The sequence below is a fragment of the Leucoraja erinacea genome, chromosome 21 (assembly GCF_028641065.1).
Source record: "Leucoraja erinacea ecotype New England chromosome 21, Leri_hhj_1, whole genome shotgun sequence".
NCBI lineage: Eukaryota > Metazoa > Chordata > Chondrichthyes > Rajiformes > Rajidae > Leucoraja > Leucoraja erinaceus.
The window spans coordinates 9,343,634-9,365,785 of record NC_073397.1 but is presented as its reverse complement, the minus strand read 5'-3'; the positions used below and the strand labels follow the sequence as shown (position 1 = coordinate 9,365,785).

Below are 22,152 nucleotides of genomic sequence, written 5' to 3'. Positions count from 1 at the left end.
ACCTGTGAATCCTCCTCCATCGTCTGACCACGTCAGGCGATTCGAGCTTGTGTGTTCCAGCCCTCTGCTTGCCGGGATTGTGTAAAATCTGTATCAATGATAGATGAAGGGACTAAATGTAATACACCTAAATGCAAGGATGACGAAGTTAGAGAAATCAATATTCATGCACCTCCTCCAACCTCATCGACTGTATCCGCTGTTCCCAGGTGTGGTCTATATATCGGAGAGGCGAAACGCAGACTGGTCGATCATTTTGCTGAACACCTTCGCTCAGTCCACCTGGGCCTACATGATCTCCTGGTTGCCAAACACTTTAACTCCCCTTCCAATTCCCATACTGACCGTTCTATCCTCGGCCTCCTCCTTTGTCAGATTGAGGCCAAATGTAAATTGGAGGAACAGCACCTCATAGTTTGCTTGGGCAGCTTATAACCCAACGGTATGAACATTACCTAGTCTAGTCTTGGTCTCTGAAGGAAGCCACACCGGGAGGGAGTACCATGTGCAAGAGACAGGTTTGGAAGGGATGCTTGTGAACCTTTGTCTCATCTGGAAGGTCTGTGGGGTCATCTTTCTGGATGAAATAGTTTAATTCTTCACCAAGTTGGGAAGATCTGTTCAAGGATGATCTTGTATGACTCTTTACAAAAGATTAAATGTTTCAATGTAGGGAGACCAAAGCCAGGAGTATAACTTTAAATGAGACATGAGAATGGGGTTAGGTATGTTATTGTCATGTGTACCAAGGTACAATAAAAAGCTTTGTTTTACATACTAGCCAATCAGATCAGATAATACTATATATAAATACAATCAAGTTAAATAGGTCGAGCAAAGGGGAAGATGCAGAGTTGTAAAATATAGTTCTTCACATTGTAGCACAACAGTTCCATAGACAAAGTCCAATGTCTGCAATGGGATAGAAGTGAATCACACCGTTCTCTAGCTTATGAAAGGACCGCAGAAGTAATAGATCTTTGTCCAGCACAAGCAGGTATTCAGGAAGAGACCTGGTGGGAGAATCTCCTGAGCTAAAGGGCCAATTTTCAACATAATTGTATAAGGGGTAAGGGTGTTGTAAAAACAAGCCTGAAGGCTTTGTGTCTCAATGCAAGGAGCATTCGTAATAGGGTGGATTAGTTGAATGTGCAGATAGCTATTAATGACTATGATATAGTTGGGATCACGGAGACATGGCTCCAGGGTGACCAAGGCTGGGAGCTGAACATCCAGGGATATTCAATATTCAGGAGGGATAGACAGAAAGGAAAAGGAGGTGGGGTAGCGTTGCTGGTTAGAGAGGAGATTAACGCAATAGAAAGGAAGGACATTAACTTGGAGGATGTGGAATCGATATGGGTAGAGCTGCGAAACACTAAGGGGCAGAAAACACTAGTGGGAGTTGTGTACAGGCCACCTAACAGTAGTAGTGGAGATGGGGATGGCATCAAACAGGAAATTAGAAATGCGTGCAACAAAGGTAAAACAGTTATAATGGGTGACTTCAATCTACATATAGAATGGGTGAATCAAATTGGCAGGGGTGCTGAGGAAGAGGATTTCTTGGAATGTATGCGGGATAGTTTTCTAAACCAACATGTAGAGGAACCAACGAGAGAGCAGGCAATTCTAGACAGGGTATTGAGTAATGAGGAAGGGTTAGTTAGCAGCCTTGTTGTGCATGGCCCCTTGGGCAAGAGTGACCATAATATGGTTGAGTTCTTCATTAGGATGGAGAGTGACATAATTAATTCAGAAACAAGGGTTCTGAACTTAAAGAAAGGTAAATTTGAGGGTATGAGACGTGAATTGGCCAAGATAGACTGGCAATTGATTCTAAAAGGGTTGACAGTGGATATGCAATGGAAGGCATTTAAAGACTGCATGGATGAACTACAACAATTGTTCATCCCAGTTTGGCAAAATAATAAATCAGGGAAGGTAGTGCATCTGTGGATAACAAGGGAAATCAGGGATAGTATCAAAACAAAAGATACTACAAAAGCATACAAATTAGCCAGAAAAAGCAGCCTACCAGAGGACTGGGAGAAATTCAGAGTCCAGCAGATGAGGACAAAGGGCTTAATTAGGAAAGGGAAAATAGATTATGAAAGAAAACTGGCAGGGAACATAAAAAAATGACTGCAAAAGGTTTTATAGATATGTGAAGAGAAAAAGATTTTAAAAAAAATGTAGGTCCCTTGCAGTCAGAAACGGGTGAATTGGTCATGGGGAACAAGGACATGGCAGACCAATTGAATAACTACTTTGGTTCTGTCTTCACTAAGAAAGGCATAAATAATCTGCCGGAAATAGCAGGGGACCGGGGGTCAAATGAGATGGAGGATCTGAGTGAAATCCAGGTTAGCCGGGAAGTGGTGTTAGGTAAATTGAATGGATTAAAGGTCGATAAATCCCCAGGGCCAGATAGGCCTCATCCCAGAGTACTTAAGGAAGTTGCCCCAGAAATAGTGGATGCATTAGTGATAATTTTTCAAAACTCTTTAGATTCTGGTGTAGTTCTTGAGGATTGGAGGGTAGCTAATGTAACCCCACTTTTTAAAAAGGGAGGGAGAGAGAGAAAACGGGGAATTACAGACCAGTTAGCCTAACGTCGGTAGTGGGGAAACTGCTAAAGTCAGTTATTAAAGATGGGATAGCAGTACATTTGGAAAGTGGTGAAATCATTGGACAAAGTCAGCATGGATTTATGAAAGGTAAATCATGTCTGACGAATCTTATAGAATTTTTCGAGGATGTAACTAGTAGCGTGGGTAGGGGAGAACCAGTGGATGTGTTAGATCTAGACTTCCAGAAGGCTTTCGACAAGGTCCCACATAAGAGATTAGTATACAAACTTAAAGCACACGGTATTGGGGGTTCAGTATTGATGTGGATAGAGAACTGGCTGGCAGACAGGAAGCAAAGAGTAGGAGTAAATGGGACCTTTTCTGAATGGCAGGCAGTGACTAGTGGGGTACCGCAAAGCTCAGTGCTGGGACCCCAGCTATTTACAATATATATTAATGATTTGGACGAGGGAATTGAATGCAACATCTCCAAGTTAACGGATGACACGAAGCTGGGGGGCAGTGTTAGCTGTGAGGAGGATGCTGGGAGGCTGCAAGGTGACTTGGATCGGCTGGGTGAGTGGGCAAATGCATGGCAGATGCAGTATAATGTGGATAAATGTGAGGTTATCCACTTTGGTGGCAAAAAGTGGATAACCGGAAATGGCGGCGCTGGCTTGCAGCTGCGGCTCACCTGCAGTCCGTTTGTCCTTTCTGTTTTTTGTTTTCTCTTGTCCCGTTTTTACAGTTTATTTCGGTTTATTTAGTTGTGTATGTGTGGGGGGGGGGGGGTGGGTGTAACATGTTTTTTGACTCTCCCTTCGGGGGGGATGCGACCTTTCCTGCCGATTCCCCGTCTCCGTGTCCGTCTGCACTGAGGCCTATCGCGGAACTGGCGGCCTCCAACTGTGATCGACCTCGAGGCAGAGCCAGGACTTACAAACGCGAGGCTGGCCGACTTCGGGGCTGTGGTTGCGGTGTGACCCAACTTCCGACCCGACTTTGGAGCCTCGGAGGCTCGGCCGAGGGCCAGTGGACGACATCATCAGGAGCTCGAGTTCTGTTTTCCGGAGCTCCCGCAACTACAGCTGCGTCCGCTGGACTGGAGGACGGCAGCTTCGGCAGCTTCGACCGCCCCGGGCCGCGGAGTTTGAGGAAAGACATTCTTGCCATAGAGGGAGTACAGAGAAGGTTCACCAGACTGATTCCTGGGATGTCAGGACTTTCATATGAAGAAAGACTGGATAGACTCGGCTTGTACTCGCTAGAATTTAGAAGATTGAGAGAGGATCTTATAGAAACTTACAAAATTCTTAAGGGGTTGGACAGGCTAGATGCAGGACGATTGTCCCCGATGTTGGGGAAGTCCAGAACAAGGGGTCACAGTTTAAGGATAAAGGGGAAATCTTTTAGGACTGAGATGAGAAAAACATTTTTTACACAGAGAGTGGTGAATCTCTGGAATTCTCTGCCACAGAAGGTAGTTGAGGCCAGTTCATTGACTATAATTAAGAAGGAGTTAGATGTGGCCCTTGTGGCTAAAGGGATCAGGGGGCATGGAAAGAAGGCAGGTACAGGATACTGAGTTGGATGATCAGCCATGATCATATTGAATGGCGGTGCAGGCTCAAAGGGCCGAATGGCCGACTCCTGCACCTATTTTCTATGTTTCTATGTTTCTACATTGAGAATTAGAGATTTTGAGCAGTACATACACATAAATATGTTGTTTGGTTTGGGTGGATCCTGCCGCATGAAATAAGATCTCTCAATAACATGTTTGCATTTATGATTAATTTCAGGAGGTATATTCCTGCTGCTCATGGGATGTAAACCTAAACATAAATGATACAACTTGCACAGTCTTTAATGTAGTAAATAGTTTATTGTTCTTTGTATAAAACAATGATTGACACCAGAAAAAATGATTTTAGAAAAAGAGACTAAAGTCTTGGTTAAATATGAAAATTTAAAATAGGTTCTTGAAGGAATCAGAGTGTAGAGCCCGAGCTTTAACGGAGGGGACATTTAGACAGGCAATTACATAGGCAAAGAATCAAAGGATGCAGTCCTAATGGGGGTAAATAGGATTACAGTAGATCAGTAAAATGTTGGGATAGATGTGGTTGGCTGAAAGGTCCATTTCTGTATGGTACAACATTCTGACTATAAAACAGCAAAAAGTCTGGAATGTTACCATTAATGTTGGCTAATTCTGTAGAGCCCAATGAGATGGACTTCAGGCTGCTAAAGCAGGCAAGGGAGGAGATTACAAACACCGAGAGATGTTTAAATCTTCAAAGGCCACAGGTGATGGACCAGATGACTGGAGGACAGAAAATGTGGTTCTATTATTCAAGAAGAGGCGCATGGATAAGAATAGTAATCACAGGCCAGTGTCAGTGCAAAAAAAAAATCTGAGGGATAGGACTGAGATGCACTTTAAAACGTTGGGATTAAACAGAACTATTCTTTGTTAGGGTGAGATTCAGTCTGACCACTTGCATGTTTTTAAATGGTAACAAAATATATTGAGGGCAATGCAGTTAATGTGGTTGACATGGACTTCATTAAGCTAATAGGATTAGCATAGATAAGGATCATAATCATCAGAAACTAGACACAAAATGCCTGAGTAACTCAGCGGGGCAGACGGCATCTCTGGAGAGAAGGAATGGGTGATGTTTCGGGTCAAGTACCTTCTTCAGACAAAAGGGTCTAGACCCGAAACGTCACCCATTCCTTCTCTCCAGGGATGCTGCCAGACCCGCTGAGTTACTCCAGCATTTTGTGTCTATCTTTGATTTAGACCAGCATCTGCAGTTCTTTCCTATACATCATCAGAAACTAATTGGTCTGAAATTATCCATTTCTGTACTGTACGACTCTGAAAGGAAATCCAGACCTTATGCTTGTTGGTAGAATGCACATCTCCCAAGGATGGAGCAGTGGGGTGAGGGTACTCAGAGTTCAGAGTTCAACACTAAAGTCTCACAGGCTTGATATCTAAATTAATGCCTTTCCAACTAATGATTTAATCACAAAGTTGGGCATTGTAGAATTATGGGCTGTAGACTTGGAAACAGTGCTCTATGATGAATGAAAGGGGGAGGTCAACTTTAAATCAAGGCTCAAGTTTGGATCAGCTCAAAGAAGTGGATGGAAAATGAGGACTAACCAGGAGTCCGTTAGACTCTGGATGTTATAAAAACTATCAATGATCCAGAAGCCCATAAATCAACTGGACAGAAATCTGCTTTGTTTCTTATATTAAAATAATCTTCGTAACAGCAAGTGTTTGGAAGAGGAGGTTCAGATCATGAGGATAGAATGCCAATGATTTGAAAGGCTTGATATATCCTGAGTCAGGGACGGGGGGTGGGGGGGGGACTGTGATCAGTGACATTGCTCTTGTCTCACGCAGTCTAACCCAGCGGACAGCAGAGGTTGGGGAATCAACACATGGTGAATTTATATCATCACATACCGTTAATACAAGATAGAAAACATATGCAGGATTAATTTGCAACGGATCTGGTGACAGATTTTGGATCTCCAGAAACAACACATCCCTACTGAAACAATTGGCCCGGTTCTATCTACACCTTAGTGGGTTCCTCGCAAGGTTAGTTTGAACTGGAAGTAAGTACTGAGTTTTAGTGTTCCTTCTGAGGACAACGCTCAGTGTAGCCGGCTCCCGAGAAGCATTTTGGCAAATGCGACATTGATGAAAACGATATTCGAACAATCGGCCCCTTTTGATGGATGCAAAGGAACCAGTAGCACCATCATGAAGCACGAATAGTTCCCCTTGGTCTCCTAAACAGTGTTTATCGCTCAGCGTTAGGCTTGACCAGAAAATACTGGCATCCATGGGTTAAGTTTCAGGACTGATGCAGGGTGATTAAACGTTCTCTTTCCACAAATGCACCGGACACCATTGAGTGTTCACAATGTTTTTGTTTCTTTATTTCCATGGGCGTTCTTCTCGTTTTCCAACATGATTCAATCTTATATCATCAGTGTGTAGGAAGGAACTGCAGATGCTGGTTTAAACCGAAGATAGACACAAAATGCTGGAGTAACTCAGCGGGACAGGAAGCATCTCTGGAAAGAAGGAATCTGTGACATTTCGGGTAACATAACCTATTCCTTCTCTCCAGAGATGCTGCTTGTCCCCGCTGAGTTACTCCAGCATTTTGTGTCTATCGTTTTATCGTCAGTGCTGTGCAAACCGGGTGCCACGATGATTACAACAGAACATTTCCGCAAAACTGCTCCGTGGACGATTCCGGCAAATCGCAGATAAGCTGGAAGTGGACGAGAGGATAGAGACAAAATGCTGGAGTAACTCTGCGGGCCAGGCAGCATCTCTGGAGAGAAGGAATGGGTGACGTTTCATGTGAGGTGTTTCAGCCATCCGATCACCGAGAGGGAGCGATGGAGCGCCCGGGGCCCCGGTTCCGCCCCACGGTCTGCGCTCCGCCCTCGGCCAGCGGCCAACGCCAGCCCCCTCGGGGAGTGGGGAGGGGTGCAAACCGGGAACCCCCACCCCGCTCGCCCACATCGCCGTTAAAAACACCGCGCCAGTCTAGCCGCGGGGGCGGCGGCCCGGAAAATAAAGTTTGTAGAAGTTTGAGAAAGTTTGGAGCGGTGGCTCCCATGATGCCGCGGTGAGTCGGCACTGGCCCCGCCCGCAAGTTGCTGCTGCACCGAGCGACGAACAGGCACGGTAAGGCGCCGACAACCCGGCTCACAACCCGCGCCGCTCAACCCCGGGGCTGCGGGCTGGCGGCGCCGGGAGCGAGAACCCAACTGGGCTGGGCTGGGCTGGACTGGGCTGGGCGCCGCAGGGCTCCGATCCCGGGGCTCCCCTGCCCGGCCCGTCTAGAGGTCAGGTCGACACACCCCCCCCCCCCCCCCCCTCATGCTTTATTACCCGTTTAAAATAAGCCCCGAGTTGCACATAGACAAGGACATCAGGCGGGAATCGCATGGAGGGAACAGTGGGAGGGAGACTGGGGGTGAGCGAGGGGTGGGAGTCGGGGAAGCGAGAAGAAAGTGGTGGCTGCAGGAAATTTGGAGAGGGGGGGGGGGGGGGGTGAGAACCCTTTGGTGAGAACGGAGGAGAGGTGAGCCGGGGTACACGGGCAAGGAGGGTGTGCGCTGTGCCACAGCTGCGACTGTGCCTTAGATCGGGCCTCTGTGGAAGAACAGGAAGTTGCAGCACTCTTACAAGAAAGGCTCGACTCGCAGCAGCTGCCAGTACACGGCGAGTTCGCAATCGGCGGGAGCCGCTTTATCGTTTGTCACATGGATAATGACCGTCTCATCATGTACCAACGTTACTTCCTCGCACGGTTGTGTTGGCACAAGACAGGGCCATATGCGTTTTAACACTGGCAACCTTTCACTTCCCTGTTGATATTCATGACACGTGGGGAATGGGAAGGTGATTCAGGGCGAGTTGTCAGTGACACCGAAACACAGTGGCCAAGGCATTCCAACACATCTTTCTGCACTATATTGGTCTATTGGCCAAGCTAGAGCTCCCTGCTCCTAAACCCAGGGCACGGGTTATGCACAGTGAAATTCAATTTTCATGAGATATTGATAAAATGCTTGCCAGCAATCCGGATTGCTGACTTTCCTTGATAGACAAAAATGCTGCAGAAACGCAGCAGGTTGATGCTGCCTCACCCGCTGAGTTTCTCCAGCATTTTCGTCTCCCTTCGATTTTCCAGCATCCACAGTTCCTTCTTAAACATGCTGTCTTTCCATAATATGCAAGCATACTGCATACACAGGTCCTGAAACTCCCTTTGTCCCATGGCACAATGTGATTGAGCAACGTCCAACATTCATAAAGTAGGGAGAAAAACAAACTCCATGTTTGGAAGATTTATCCACCCACCGTCCATGTTTAAATGTTTTCCATTGCGCCTTGCTTCTGAACGGTATTTTGCGACTGAACGGCAGAAACACTGGTGCCTTGCTGTGTGCAGCTTGGAAAGGGAGTTTTTCATATGAAACACAATGAATTGTATGTTGTGTAGGAAGAAACTGCAGATGCTGGTTTACACCATAGATGGACACAAACCTCTGGAGTAACTCAACGGGCCAGCCAGCTTCTCTGGAAAGAAGGAATGAGTGATGTTTCGGGTTGAGACCCTTCAGACTGAATTGTGTGTTGTTTGATTGCAGATGTTGTGTTTTTCTGTGTTTCGAGGAGCTAACCTCCTGAGAGCTCGAAATCTTTTATCTGCTGCCGCTGTTCGAACGGTTCATGGACATGGTAAGCATCTAGCCGTCTTGCACCCAAATCACCACTGATTCCCAGCCACTGTCACATGACCAGATCTGCACATAATCAATAACGTGGTCTAAGAGAAACAATTAGATAGTGGACAGGTAATGCAAAAGCCTGCACTAATGATCTAAAGTGATGAGATTCAAATCCCCCTATTGCGAAAAGAAGAATAAAGTTCAATGAATTCCATAAAAGTGAGCTCAATAATGGTGAAATTAATGGGTTGGGAAACATGTTTCTGCTTCCTTTCATCTTTGAAGAAGGAAGTCAGATCTGTAAGGAATTCGAGATGTTTCACAAGAGTTAATGTTAACTTAAATCGTCTCTCAATTCATTCACTGCACTCAAAATAAAATCACATAGTAAAAGTTGATGGACCCACAGGAGGCATAGCTGGCCAGATGAAGTGCACATCATTAAATCTGGATGAAGATCCTCCTTTGGTCACCAACCAGGGACTCCTGATAGATGAAAATTGGCTTGGTCAATGTTCTGATGCAGTGCAGGATTAAATAGATGGCTGGCAACTGAATTCTGGGTTGACATGTGAAGAATTAAGCAAGACATTGCCTGCTAGGTATGGAATAAGGAACAACCGAGAACACAGGGTATTACCTGAAGCAGACTCTACTGGTATAATTAACTCCTCCAACCCTTCAGATAATATATTGACCAGAGTGACTGAACGGTAGAAACACTGGTGCCAGAGAAGAGCAGGATACCCCACTTACTGCAAGTGATGGCTGCTAGCCAGTGCCATAGTTCATGCTGTGACTGGGGCTAATGAGTGCTGAATACTGTCTGGTGATCAGCTGAGAGTGTGGTGGATTTGATTTTAGTCCCTTCCAATGTGTCTGATTGAAGCAGATGTATTCCAGAATATGTTTGGAATTGAAATCTACATTCTACTTTTATGTTTGAGCCCAGTGAGGGATGTTTCTACAGGAAAATAGGATGACATTGGTAACAGAGTGGCAGGAAAGGATATCACAACTCAGCTACTGAATATCTTTCAATGCTGCCCCATTTAATAATTGAGGACAGTTGCAGGACAGTGGATGCAAAATAAGGCATCAGCTATGCTGTTCTAAGAGGAGGCATCTGAGATGTTGGAATCTGGAGCCAATAAAAATTGCTGAAGGAACTCAGAGAGCCAAGCAGCATCTGTGAAGCGAAAGGCATAGTTGACGTTTTGGGCGGAGACCTGCATCAGGACATTGTCAAATGCCAATTTGCTTTCATAGGTGCTGCTTCACCCACTGACTTTCTCCATTATTTAATGCTATTCTAAATATTGATACAACTCCAAAATAATTTCAATGTACCAAAAAAAAGGTGAATTTTGGACATCTGAAACTTAAAATACTGGAAATGTTCCGCAGTGAGTGAGCATCTATGACAGAGAAACAGTTAATGTGTTTGGTCAATAATCTATCATCTTAATAGAATTATTTATTTAAAGGAATATGTCTGATCCAACAGCAACATAGATTTGCAGTCCATCACTGCAGGCTCCTTCTGCATTTACACAGTATGGGGCTATGGAGGGAAGTGTTAGGGAGACTGATTGGAAGGAACACACAGACTGTCCACCAGAAGAGAGCGGAGGTACAGGAAATAAAGGACCCATTATAAACGGTCAGGTATAGGGTGGGACACACTGTGCACATGATTTGCTAATGGCTCTGCACACTTTTATCCAGAGATTGTTAAGCAGGAGAACATGTCACTACCGATGTACAGTGATCGGAAGGATACACCACTCCCGGATATTCCCTATGTTAAGGAGATGAATGCCGAGCAGACGGCACTGAAAGAAAAGGAGAAGAGTGCGTGGACAAATTTGACCAACGAGGAGAAGGTCGCATGTAAGAGAACCTGAGCCAGTTGGCCATTGATATTTCTTCACATTGACTGGATAATGATGCTGAGTAACTGAATAGTTTCCATTACTTGAAGCCAGTGTTTAAACCAGGTGCCCCCACTGAGCTATAGCCAACAGGCAGAAAGTAGAGACATAATAAACTGCAGATGCTGAAATCTCGTGTAGGACACAGTGCTGGAACAACTCAGCGAGGCAGGCAGCATCTCTGGAGGATTTGAATACGTGACGTTTCAGATTGTGACCCTTATTCCGACAGGCAGACAGTAGATGGGTAACCTTCAGGAAGGGTAAAGGGAATAGGCAGAGAATGCAAGAATCCCCTCTAAAACAAGTACAAGGGGAGATGACCATTTAGAGGAGAGCAGTCGCAGTCAGGCCTGAGGCACAGCATGGAAGGGAGAAGTCAGGCAGGGCTATGGTATCAGGAAACTTGATTAAAGTTTTAAACTTGATAGTTTAGGAGAGACAAGAGATCCTGTGGCTGCATGCAGGTCTCCGTGGTGGTGTGTTGCCTCTCTGTGTCAGGGTCCAGGATGTCTCTGAACAGCTGTGGAGCATTCTCAAGGGGGGAGGGCGAGCAGCCGGAAGTCATTGTGCGCTTTGGCACAAATGGCATTGGTCGGAAAAAGGATAAGATCCTGCAGAGTGACTATTGGGAGTTCGATAAAAGGTTGAACATCAGGGTCCTCGAGGGTAGTAATCTCCAGATTACTCCCAGTGCCATGTGTGAGTGAGCATAGGAATAGGAAGATTGTGTGGCTGAGGTCTTGGTGCAAGGGGCAGACATTTAGATCCTTGACATCACTTCTGGTGCAGAGCTGTGGGTTGCACCCGATCTGGATGTGGACCAATATCCTGGTGGGCAGGTTTTATGGTGCCACTCGGCAGGATTTAAGTAGATTGGCAAGGGATAGGATCCAATGCAGTAGTGAGGCAGGTGGGGCAGGAAATTGATACAGAAGTCAGTGGTAGCAAGTTTAGTAGAAACGATGAGCAGGAGCACAGTACGGAGCAAGAAAAGATGTAGGATTAAATTGTACCTCTTTCAATGCCAGGAGCCTGACAGATAAGCCAGGTGAACTCGGAGTGTAGATGGGTACGTGCGGCTGGGTCATTATAACCATTACAGAAACCTGGCTAAAGAAGGGGCAGAACTGGCAGCTGTGTACAGGTGTTATAGGCGAGAAAGAGTTGAAGGTTAAAAAGGAAGGTGAGTTGCATTATTTAATAAGGAGAACATCACGGCAGTGGACTGAGATGATATTACTGAGGATTCATCCACTGAGGCTGTGGATGGAGCTAAGAAACAAAAAGGGGGTATTCACATTGCTGGGAGTGTACTTCAGGTCCCCAAATAGTAATCGGAAAATTGAGCAACTAATATGCCAGGAGATTGCAGTCAGCTGAGTGAATATAGTGTTGTCATTGTATGGAATTTAACTTTCCCAATATAGACTGGGAATGCCATTGTACCGATGACTTCGATTGGGTGGAATATGTCAAATGGGTTCAGGAATGTTTCCTTGGGCAATCTAGAGAATGCCCTATAAGGAAGAGGGCAAAGCTTGACTTGCAGTTAGTGAACTGGGTGGGACAAGTGCCTAACACTTCAGTGGATGAACATTTTGGGGTTCAATGACCATGGTTCTATTACCTTTAAAATAGTTATGGATAACGATAGGGCTGGTCTACAAGTGAATGTTCTGAATTAGGGGCAAGGTCAACTTTGGTATGAGACAGGAACTTGCAAAAGTTGATAGAAGTAGGTTGTTTGTGGGCAAAGGTACATTTGGAAAGTGGGATAGTGAGAGTTCATGGTATGCATGTTGCTGTTAGAGTGAAGGGCATGGCAAGTAGCATTAAGGAACTGTCGATGAAGAGAGAGATTAGGGCTCTGGTCAGGAAAAAGGAGGAGGCATGGGTGAGGCATAGGGAACTGGGATCCCGTGTTTCCTGGAGGAGTATAAGGAAATCAGCAGCATATTTAAGAAAGTAATCCAGACAGGGGGGCGGGAGGTAAATGATAGATCTGCCAAATAAGATTAAGGAAAATCCCAAGATATGTATATATATTTTTAATGTTATCTGGAGAGAGAATAGGGCCCCTCAGATACCAAAGTGGCCATCTATTTGTGGAGCTGCAGGAGATGGGCAATGTCCTCTTACTTTACTGTGAGGACTTAATTCCTTGGAGCATAGGAGGCTGAGGAGCGATCCTCTAGAGACGTAGAGAATAATGAGAGGAATACTTAAGGCAAACGCACACAGTTTTTTTTACCCCAGGGTGGGGAAGACCTAGGTTTAAGGTGAGAGGAGAAAGATTTAATAGAAACCCGAGGGTAAACGTTTTCACACAGAGGGTGGTGGATTTATGAAATTAACCAGTGGATTAAGAGTGAGAGTGAGAGAGTGAGAGAGTCAATTTATTGTCATTTGGACCCCTGGAGGTCCAAACAAAATGCCGTTTCTGCAGCCATACATTACACACAAATAGACCCCAGACACAACAATAATTACATTTAACATAAACATCCATCACATAGCTGTGATGGAAGGCCAAATAAACTTATCTCTCCACTGCACTCTCCCCCCCCCCCCGATGTCAGAGTCAAAGTCATAGCCCCGGCTGGCGATGGCGATTGTCCCGCGGCCATTAAAGCCACGCCGGGTGGTGCGAGGTCGCACACCGGGTCTTGGTGTTAGAGCACACCCCAACATAAAATAACAAAACTACATAAAAACACAGACAAAAAATAATAAAAACGCGGACAGGCTGCAGAGGCCGCTGCTGGCCAGAGCCGCGCCGCCTACCGGAATTAAGTAGTTGGGGAAGTAGAATAACATTTAGAAAACATTTGCACAGGCACATGGATATGAAAGGTTTAGAGGGATATGGACCAGGCACCTTCAAATGGGAATAGCTTGGATGGGGCATCAATGTCAGTATGAATGAGCTGGGCTGAAGGTCCTGATTCCATGCTGTATGACTATGACTATGGTCAGCGTAGTTGTGTGCCCCACTCCCAAAAAGGGATGAGAATCCATCACTTGATCCCTGCGTTATTCTGGTCACTTTGTGCAGTAAAGCAGTGTCCAACACTGCAACCTGGGGTGAATCAAAGTTCATTTCTTGGGTACATGTTCATAATTCTTATTGGGATCCAGATTTGCAACATCCCTGGATTATTTGTTAAAAGCCCAGGAAAGCTTGGACGCTGGAGCCAATCGTTTTAAGCTGCATTCAATAGCATATCCAAAGGCAAGCTAAGCTGTTTATAACACAGTTGTCGACATTTGTGTAATCACATGACCCATTGGGTCTGTGGGTAACATCACTGTCATTTCCTAGGGAAGGAAAATAATAGAAATTGTCTTGCTAAATAATGCAGATTTCTCATGAGAAGGAAAAATCCTGCTCTCATCCGGGACCTACAACAGCCCCTAAATCACCACAGTTCTCTATAACTCAGAAAATGATTTTTTTTCTCTAATACAATGAATTTCTGACCATTTCATTTGTTGTGGGGTATGTTTCAGTGAATGTTTTCTGTCTCCTTGTGGATTGATCCCATGTTTTCTTTAATCTAGTGTACCGTGTAGCTTTCCACCAGAGCTACACAGAGATGTCCAGAAAAAACAACGAGTGGAAGACTGTGGTGGGCGGTGTGTTCATTTTCATCGGATTCACTGGCCTGATTGTGTGGTGGCAGACAGCCAACGGTGAGCCCCCTTTCTGCCCTTATCCCTTTTCCATCGTCACACTTTGTAAATGACAAGGTGGAGAGATTATTGGAATTGAGGAACCCTTGTTACTGATTAGATCTGTCTTATTTAGTGACAGGTTCAGTCAAACACTAGGCTAGGTGCAGCACTGACTGCTGTCAACTGGGGCTTCAGAACTGCCAGTAGTTTGGGATTGAGTGTTTTTTGTTTCCAGTTTCCCTTCAGTTCATCCTAGGCTGCTGTGAAGGCCCTTCATAAATAGCAACCTCTTGACTGTAAAACGTATGTATAGGCTGCACAAAAGAACAAGGCATTTGTAGCTTATCTTCTCTCAATTCAAACATTTTTTTCTCAATATAAGAACCAGCTATTGGCATTTACCAGTTATCCTGTATCCTGCTAATAAACAGTTTATAATTTTCAGCAAAGGTAGACATAATGTTGGAGTAACTCAGCAGGTCAAGCAGCATTTCTGGACAAAATGCATTGGTGACGTTTTGGGTCGTGACCCTTCTTCATTCTAAAGAATGGTCCTGACCTGAAACATCACCAATCCATTTTCTCTGGATGTGTGGCTTGGTCTGACCTGAGTTACTCCAGCATTTTGTGTCTATCTTTGGTATAAACCAGCACCTGCAGTTCCTTTTTACTACATTATAACTTTCAGCTGCTGGTCACTCTCAGATGAGATTGAAGGTTGTGAGTTGAAGCCCCATCACAAAATCGGGGCTGCTGTACTGCAATGTCCAAGCTGCCAGTGAATCAAGGGGGCTTCTTGGTGACTGCAAATGATTCTATGATCTTATTTGAAGGCAATGTGGCAGTTTTCCCTTTCAACATCAAAAGTGATCTGATTGTTTTGTCATTGCTAATGGTATAATCTCGATGTCTAAAAAGAGATTGCAGTATTGTTTCTACCGTACAACAGGAATACACTTAAATTACTTGATCGAATATAACAAAAGTTATAGGACACAAACAGAAATTAGCAGGTTTCAAGGATTCAGATCAATGATGGAAGAACTCCGACAATATCAAATTTAAAGCACAAACATTTATTAAAGCAACAATGAGAAGTTAGCAATACAATTTCTCGTAAAGCAACTAAAAAACACAAATGAACCACAATATAAATAGCAGCAGAAAGTGGCAAATATACACTGAATCTCACACAACCTTCAGCATTTAAAGGCTGTAACATCAAAGCTTGGTGGGAAAACTTGTGCTGGAGAACTCTTGAGGAACCTGGGTACTCTGGCTATACTCTGGAAGCTCTGCTCGAGGTGAAGAGCTGCAAGCTCGTGTGTAACAGGCATTTTTAGACATAAAATCCTGAGCTACTACCCCATCTAAGAACAATAGTTGACTGTTATTCGTTGCACCAGGAGCTGAGCCAGTCACGGGTGTCTCCAAGAAGGTAAAAGTTTATCTTTGTGGCCTCGTGATTTACTGGTTCTTCCAAGTTAGCTCAAGTATTTTCACAAACATAATTTTTCTAAGCGAGACTACACGCTTGACATGTGGTGCTGTTAATTTAGTTGAAAAAGCATGCAGTTAGCTGACAGTCAATTTTATTCAATTTTAAGTTGACTCAATTTTAGTTGAGCCTGCTTAACCCTTACATTATAGGTTATGCTATAATCTCAGGGTGTCTGTAATGCAAGGGTTAAGCATACTATAACAAGGACTACATATGTGCTAGTGCAGGAGGTTAATCCTTCAATGGATTGATCTTCTGAACTAACACATATGCAGTCCTTGAGGAATCTACCTTTGTCTCTGGGCTAATTCTCAAGTGAATCGTGTCCCCTGCCAACAGTGTCAAGAGCAGTAACAGTTTCCATATGGATGCAGACACATCACATTCTTCCTGAGACTGTGTGGGTTTCCCTTGGGTGCTCTGGTTTGTTCCTGCACCCCAAAGACATGCGGATAGGCAGGTTACCTGGTCGCACTAAATGGCCCGTAATGTGCATGTGGAATCTGGGGGAGCTAAGGGGAATGTACGAGGAATAAAGTGGGATTAGTGTAAATGAATAATTTACAGTTGGCACAGACTCGGTGGACCACGGGACCTGTTTATGTGCAGTATCCTTCTACCCCTCCATTTCTTCTTAATCATGAAATAGCTTGCCAATGACCAATACTGGATGAAGAGAGTTTCTCCAGCTAACATTTGGGGAAAACAAAATCATTAATATTTTGGATCTGTGTCACAAACTCCTTTTGCTTCTCCAGCAACTCTAGACCACTCCCGTTGATTGAGGCAGAACCCAGCTGCTAGGTGACATAGCATTGTTTAATTCTGAGCTGAGCTTCCAAAACTATTTACATCATGAACACTGTTTCACATAACATCACAGCTCCTTCCCTCACCAAACGCACCTCATTCTAAATCCCTCTCCATGCTTTTCCCACCAGACTTTGTCTTCCAATATTCTCCTGGCTGTCAACCAAAATTTCCTCCATTCTGACAAAGGTTCTTAGGTCCGCAATGTTAACTGTGTTTCTGTCTACAGATGCAGCTTGACCTGCTTAGTTTCTAGCATTTTGTTTTTTGCCCCTCTATTTGTTACACAGTGCAGCAGTACTGTCTCGAGACACTGGCTGGTGATAAAGTTATTTCTGATTTTCTACAGACGACTATCTCTTGCAAGTGTTTTTCTCCCATGTTGTTATGATCTTTTACCAATCCTGCTGTCTATATTGCTCCACCCACTGTGTCTTCATTTGTTACCATTGGTCATTTCACTTTTACAATAATCAGGCTGCCATTGTTTATTAACTGCTTGTAAAATTAAGAGATTGCCGGCAGAAGCAAGAGTAGTGCAGTGCATCAGGTTAACTCTGTCCAATGACAGCCCTTATTTTTGATACTTTCAAAAATACTTGTAATTAATCAGTTGGGTTTGTTCCATTATTTTCCCCCATATCTGTCACATGCTCAAGGCTTACCCTATGTCTGTGCATACACTATGATTCTGAAATGTTCTAATTGCTTAGGCTATGTACTGCTGAAGATGAGGTAGGCTATAGATGTTAACAAGCATTTATTGGTGTTCCTCTTGTATTAGTGCTCAATGTACCAGCAGCATTGGACATTGGCGCTGTCCACACACTGCCCTGATACACTTTTGGAAGCAGCTGTATTTTCTTTTTAATTAATTTAAAAAAAAATTAGATTCTTATTGTTTTAACAGTGGCGCAGCGGTAGAGTTGCTGCCTTACAGCGAATGCAGTGCTGGAGACCCGGGTTCGATCCCGACTACGGGTGCTGTCTGTACAGAGTTTGTACGTTCGCCCCGTGACCTGCGTGGGTTTTCTCCGAGATCTTCCGTTTCCTCCCCTACTCCGGCGTGGACCCGGTGGGCCGAAGGACCCGTTTCCCCGTTGTATGTCTAAACTAAACTTAAAACTCAACTAAACTAGAGAATCCATTGACAAACATTTTTTTTTTAAATCACCAAATGGTCACTCTAATATCGCCATTTAAATGAAGGCTGGCGACTGATTCCACTGATTGAGACCATGCTATAGAGGCCGAGGCTGCTGTAAAACTAAAGGGTCACCTTCAACATGTACCTGGACCACACCTCAGTGGTAAGACCAGGCTTGGAATAAGAGGTTAAAAAAATATGTATATGACCTCCAATACATTTCCTATGGGTGTTGCCATACGTACGGAAAACTGCCAGTAGTTGTCAATGGCCTGCTGCCCAGACATCATCACATTCCAACCGAGTGTCCTTCATATAATACTTGATCCGAGTTTCCAATCCCACAGAATTTGGCAGTCGGACAATTTGTTGGCAATTGCCATTATTAGAACATTTACTGATGTGTACACATGCAGCCTGTGGAACAATTGATTCATTAGTCTTTTTTGGTATTAGTTTATGATTGTCATGTACACTGAAGTACAGTAACTTTTATTTTGCAAGCTATTCAGACAAATTCTAATATGATTACAACATAGCACAGAATACAGCTACAGAGAAAGCGCAGTTTTGAAAAAATGGTGTAAGGCTGCAACGAGGTAAATTGGGAGATCATCCTTATCTTATGGGAGATTATTCAATAGTCTTAACAGCGGGGACGAAGCTGTTCTTTGATCTGGTTGGTATGTCCTTTCAAGCATTTGTACCTAATGCCCGATGGGGGATGAGGAAATGACCAGGGAGAGAATGTGTAATTATGTTGGCTGTTTATGGCAGTGTGAAGTGTTGAGGAAGGCCAATTTGTGTGATGGATTGGGTTGTATCCACAACACTAGTTTCTTGTAGTCTTGGTCAGAACACTTGTCCACACTGTGATGCCTCACAACGGGTGGCTTTCTGTGGTGCTCTTTAGAAATCGGTAAGAGTCATTGCGGACATGCCAAATTTCCTTAGTCTTCTGAGGACAAGAGCATTGGTGTGCTTTCTAGGCCACAGCATCAATATGGTTGGACCAGGCCAAGTTGTTGGTGATATTTACATGAAGGAACTGAAGCTCTCAACCATCTTCACTTCCAGATCCAAATACTTACTGTGTGACTGGCTAAAACCTTTCATATTGTTAACTGATTTTCACTCTTGTTTTTACGAGCTTGAGGCGAGGAACTGGGAATTGATAGGGCATTCACAAAGGCTAGATCTTTCTTGCCATTGTCAGTGCTGGAGTTCTTATTACTCAAGGACAAGGCTAAGGCATCATTACTCTCCCAATTATATTTATTGTGTCCAGCACCATTGTGTCAAACCAAAAAAAACAGCAATCACTGAATACAGAAGGTAGACAAAAGTGCTGGAGAAACTCAGCGGGTGCAGCAGCCATTTATGGAGCGAAGGAAATAGGCAATGTTTCGGGCCGAAACCCTTACTCAGACTCTCCAGCATCTGCAGTTCCTTCTTAAACACTGAAAACAGAAAGTACTGGAGATATTTGGGTCAGGCAGAAATTGTGGAGGGAGAATCAATTAACATTAATTTAAATCATAAGTGTTAGTGGCAAAATAGGTGTGCTTTAAATTGTAAAGGAGTAGGATTTGTATTTTTCTGCTCCTTGTTCATGTACTAATTTACACTTCTGGCAGATTTTCAAACATTTGTTTCCTTTTCTTCGACAACACCTATCACCAGGATTATTTTGGTCTCAACCATATATCACATATTTATTTTGCCTCTCCAGCCCTCCGTCTTTTGCAACTTCAAACTGGCATGTTTTCTCACTCTTCAAAGGTCTTTTATTGTCACGTACCAATTAAGGTACCGTGATATGTGAATTGCCATACAGCCATACGAAAAAAAAAGCAACAAGTCACAACAACATAAGTCAACATAAACAGCCACCACAACAGATTCCTCACTGTGATGGTAGGCAAAAAAGTCCAATCTGCTTCCTCTTTATTCTCCCGCGGTCTGGGCAGACGAAGCTCCCGCATCGGGCGGTCGAAGCCCCTGTGGCTTGGAGTTTCCAAAGTCGGTCTCTGACCAGACCGCGAGCTCCGTGATGTTAAGTCCACAAGAACCCACGGTTGGAGCTCCGAGGCCGATCCCTGGCAAAGGGATCGCGCTCCACGATGTTAAAGTCCCATAGACTCCCCATGGTAGAGCTCTCAAAAGTTTCCAGCAAAGGCTGCCATCTCCTTGATGTTAGGCCGCAGCGCGGACGGAGATACGATATGGAAAAAAAATCACATCTCCGTCGAGGTAAGAGATTAGAAAAAGTTTACCCTAATCTCCCCCCCCCCCCCCCCCCCCAACATAAAACATGCTAAAGAATGCTAAAAACATACATTTATCACATACTATTAAAACACAAAGAAGGAAGGAACAGACAGACTGTTGGCAAATTGTCACTCTCCACATTGTGAATCTGTGGAATTCTGCCACAGAAGGCAGTGGAGGCCAATACACTGGATGCTTTCAAAAGAGAGTTAGATTTAGCTCTTAGGGCTCAGGAATCAAGGGATATGTGGGGAAAAGCCGGAACAGGGTACTAATTTTGGATGATCATATTGAATGGCGGTGCTGGTTCGAAGGGCCGAATGGCCTACTCGTGTACCTATGTTCTATATTTCCACAGATGCTGAGAATATTCAGAGTAGTAGAGCAATGTCTAACTCTGCATGCGCAGGGTATTAAAAGTAGCTTCCAATGTCTTTTGACTCAGGTTTTCAGTGTCATGTTCAGATCTTGCAAGTCTCCTTGTTTTCCTAATGTCCCATGGGATAATTCACAGCTGCACATTACAACTGCTAGACTGCTCCAATAATTACAACAAAGCAAATCTATTGAACAATACCCAAGGTGATAGAGGACATGTTTGGCTCAAACGAGTCCTAACCATCATGACAAAAGCAAAATATCACACCAGTTGGAAATTTAAAAAAAGCAAAGCAGGAAATACTTGACAAATAAGACTGTATCTATTCAGATTAATCCAGTTTTCTCACCTAGTCATTTATTTCACTCCTCAGCCCCTCCACCATTAAAATGTGTGTTGGATGGCATAGTGGTAGAGTTGCTGTCTTACAGCACCAAAGACTCGGGTTCGATCTTGAATACAGGTGCTGTCTGTACGGAGTTGTAACCGCGTGAGTTTTCTCCGGGTGCTCCGGTTTTCTCCCACATTCCAAAGCCGTGCAGGTTTTTAGGTTAATTGCTTCTGTAAATTATCCCTAGTGTGTAAGTCGGAACCAGTGTACGGGCGATCGTTTGTCAGCGCGGACTCAGTGGGCCGAAGGGCTTGTTTCCATGTTGTATGTCTAAACTAAATGTTGCTGAATTCCATCTGCTCCTCTGCTACAAATAATTTCTGTTTTCTCCCCCCCTGCCCATCACCCAAACCATCAGATCATGTTACAGACCGACACTTCCATCTCCTAGCACCTCAAAATCACCTCCCTAGCCTGAAACTCCCTTACAGCATCCAATCCATTCTTGAATCTGCAACTCCTGTCCCAGCACACATATTAGCATGCTCCGCCATTACCATCAGACCGATAGCCGCTGCAGCCCTTTTCACAAATCTATCCTCTTATTTTACGTCCAAACTTTCAATGACTCATCTAACAGTGCTTCCTGGACCAGTAGCTCTTTCTTCTCTCCAGTGGCTGACGGGGGTGGTATACTGAGTAAAAGCAGTGCAATTCTTGCTCTGACCTAATTGTGGCTTTCCTATTTGTTTCAGTTTATCCCTCCCAACCACACACCTTCAATGAGGAGTGGCAACGAAAACAAATCAAAAGAATGCTGGATATGCGCATGAACCCTATTGAGGGAATTGCCTCCAAATGGGATTATGAGAAGAATGAGTGGATTAAGTAATCGTTTAAGACCGAAGCCCGAGATTCCAACAATCGCCAATGGAACTACTTTAAATGGCCTATTTTCATCCTCCCAGTGTCTAAATGAAATGTAAAATAAGCACACGTGCCTTCAGCAGCTTTTAATAATTAAAATGTCATTGCTGTAATAATGCAACTTGTAATAAAGGTTGCTCTTCTTAAATTCTGTGGCACAAGCATGCTTGAGAAATATCACCAGCATAATTCACTGCATGAAAAGGGTGGAATTAAACAGTCCATTGGTAAGGAAGCTGTACTTTTGTTTCCACAGACACAGGAAGGTGAGCTCTGAAGAGCGACTACTGGTTTACCTTATGCTTACCCAAGCCCA

At 44.3% G+C, this 22,152-nt stretch overlaps 1 protein-coding gene across 2 annotated transcripts; it reads left to right on the top strand.

Annotated features, from left to right (window-relative positions):
- Window positions 1-7,151: 7,151 nt before the first annotated feature.
- Window positions 7,152-21,984, top strand: LOC129707228 (cytochrome c oxidase subunit 4 isoform 1, mitochondrial). Of its 2 annotated transcripts, none has more exons than XM_055652088.1 (5): window positions 7,152-7,305; window positions 8,778-8,868; window positions 10,587-10,751; window positions 14,357-14,488; window positions 21,665-21,984. In XM_055652088.1, exons 2-5 carry the CDS (start codon window positions 8,778-8,780, stop codon window positions 21,799-21,801), a joined length of 525 nt encoding a protein of 174 aa, XP_055508063.1. In that variant the 5' UTR covers window positions 7,152-7,305; the 3' UTR covers window positions 21,802-21,984. The 2 variants fall into 2 exon arrangements, with proteins under 2 accessions (XP_055508063.1, XP_055508062.1); XM_055652087.1 differs by lacking the exon at window positions 7,152-7,305 and adding an exon at window positions 7,553-7,597.
- The last annotated feature ends 168 nt before the right edge of the window (window positions 21,985-22,152 follow it).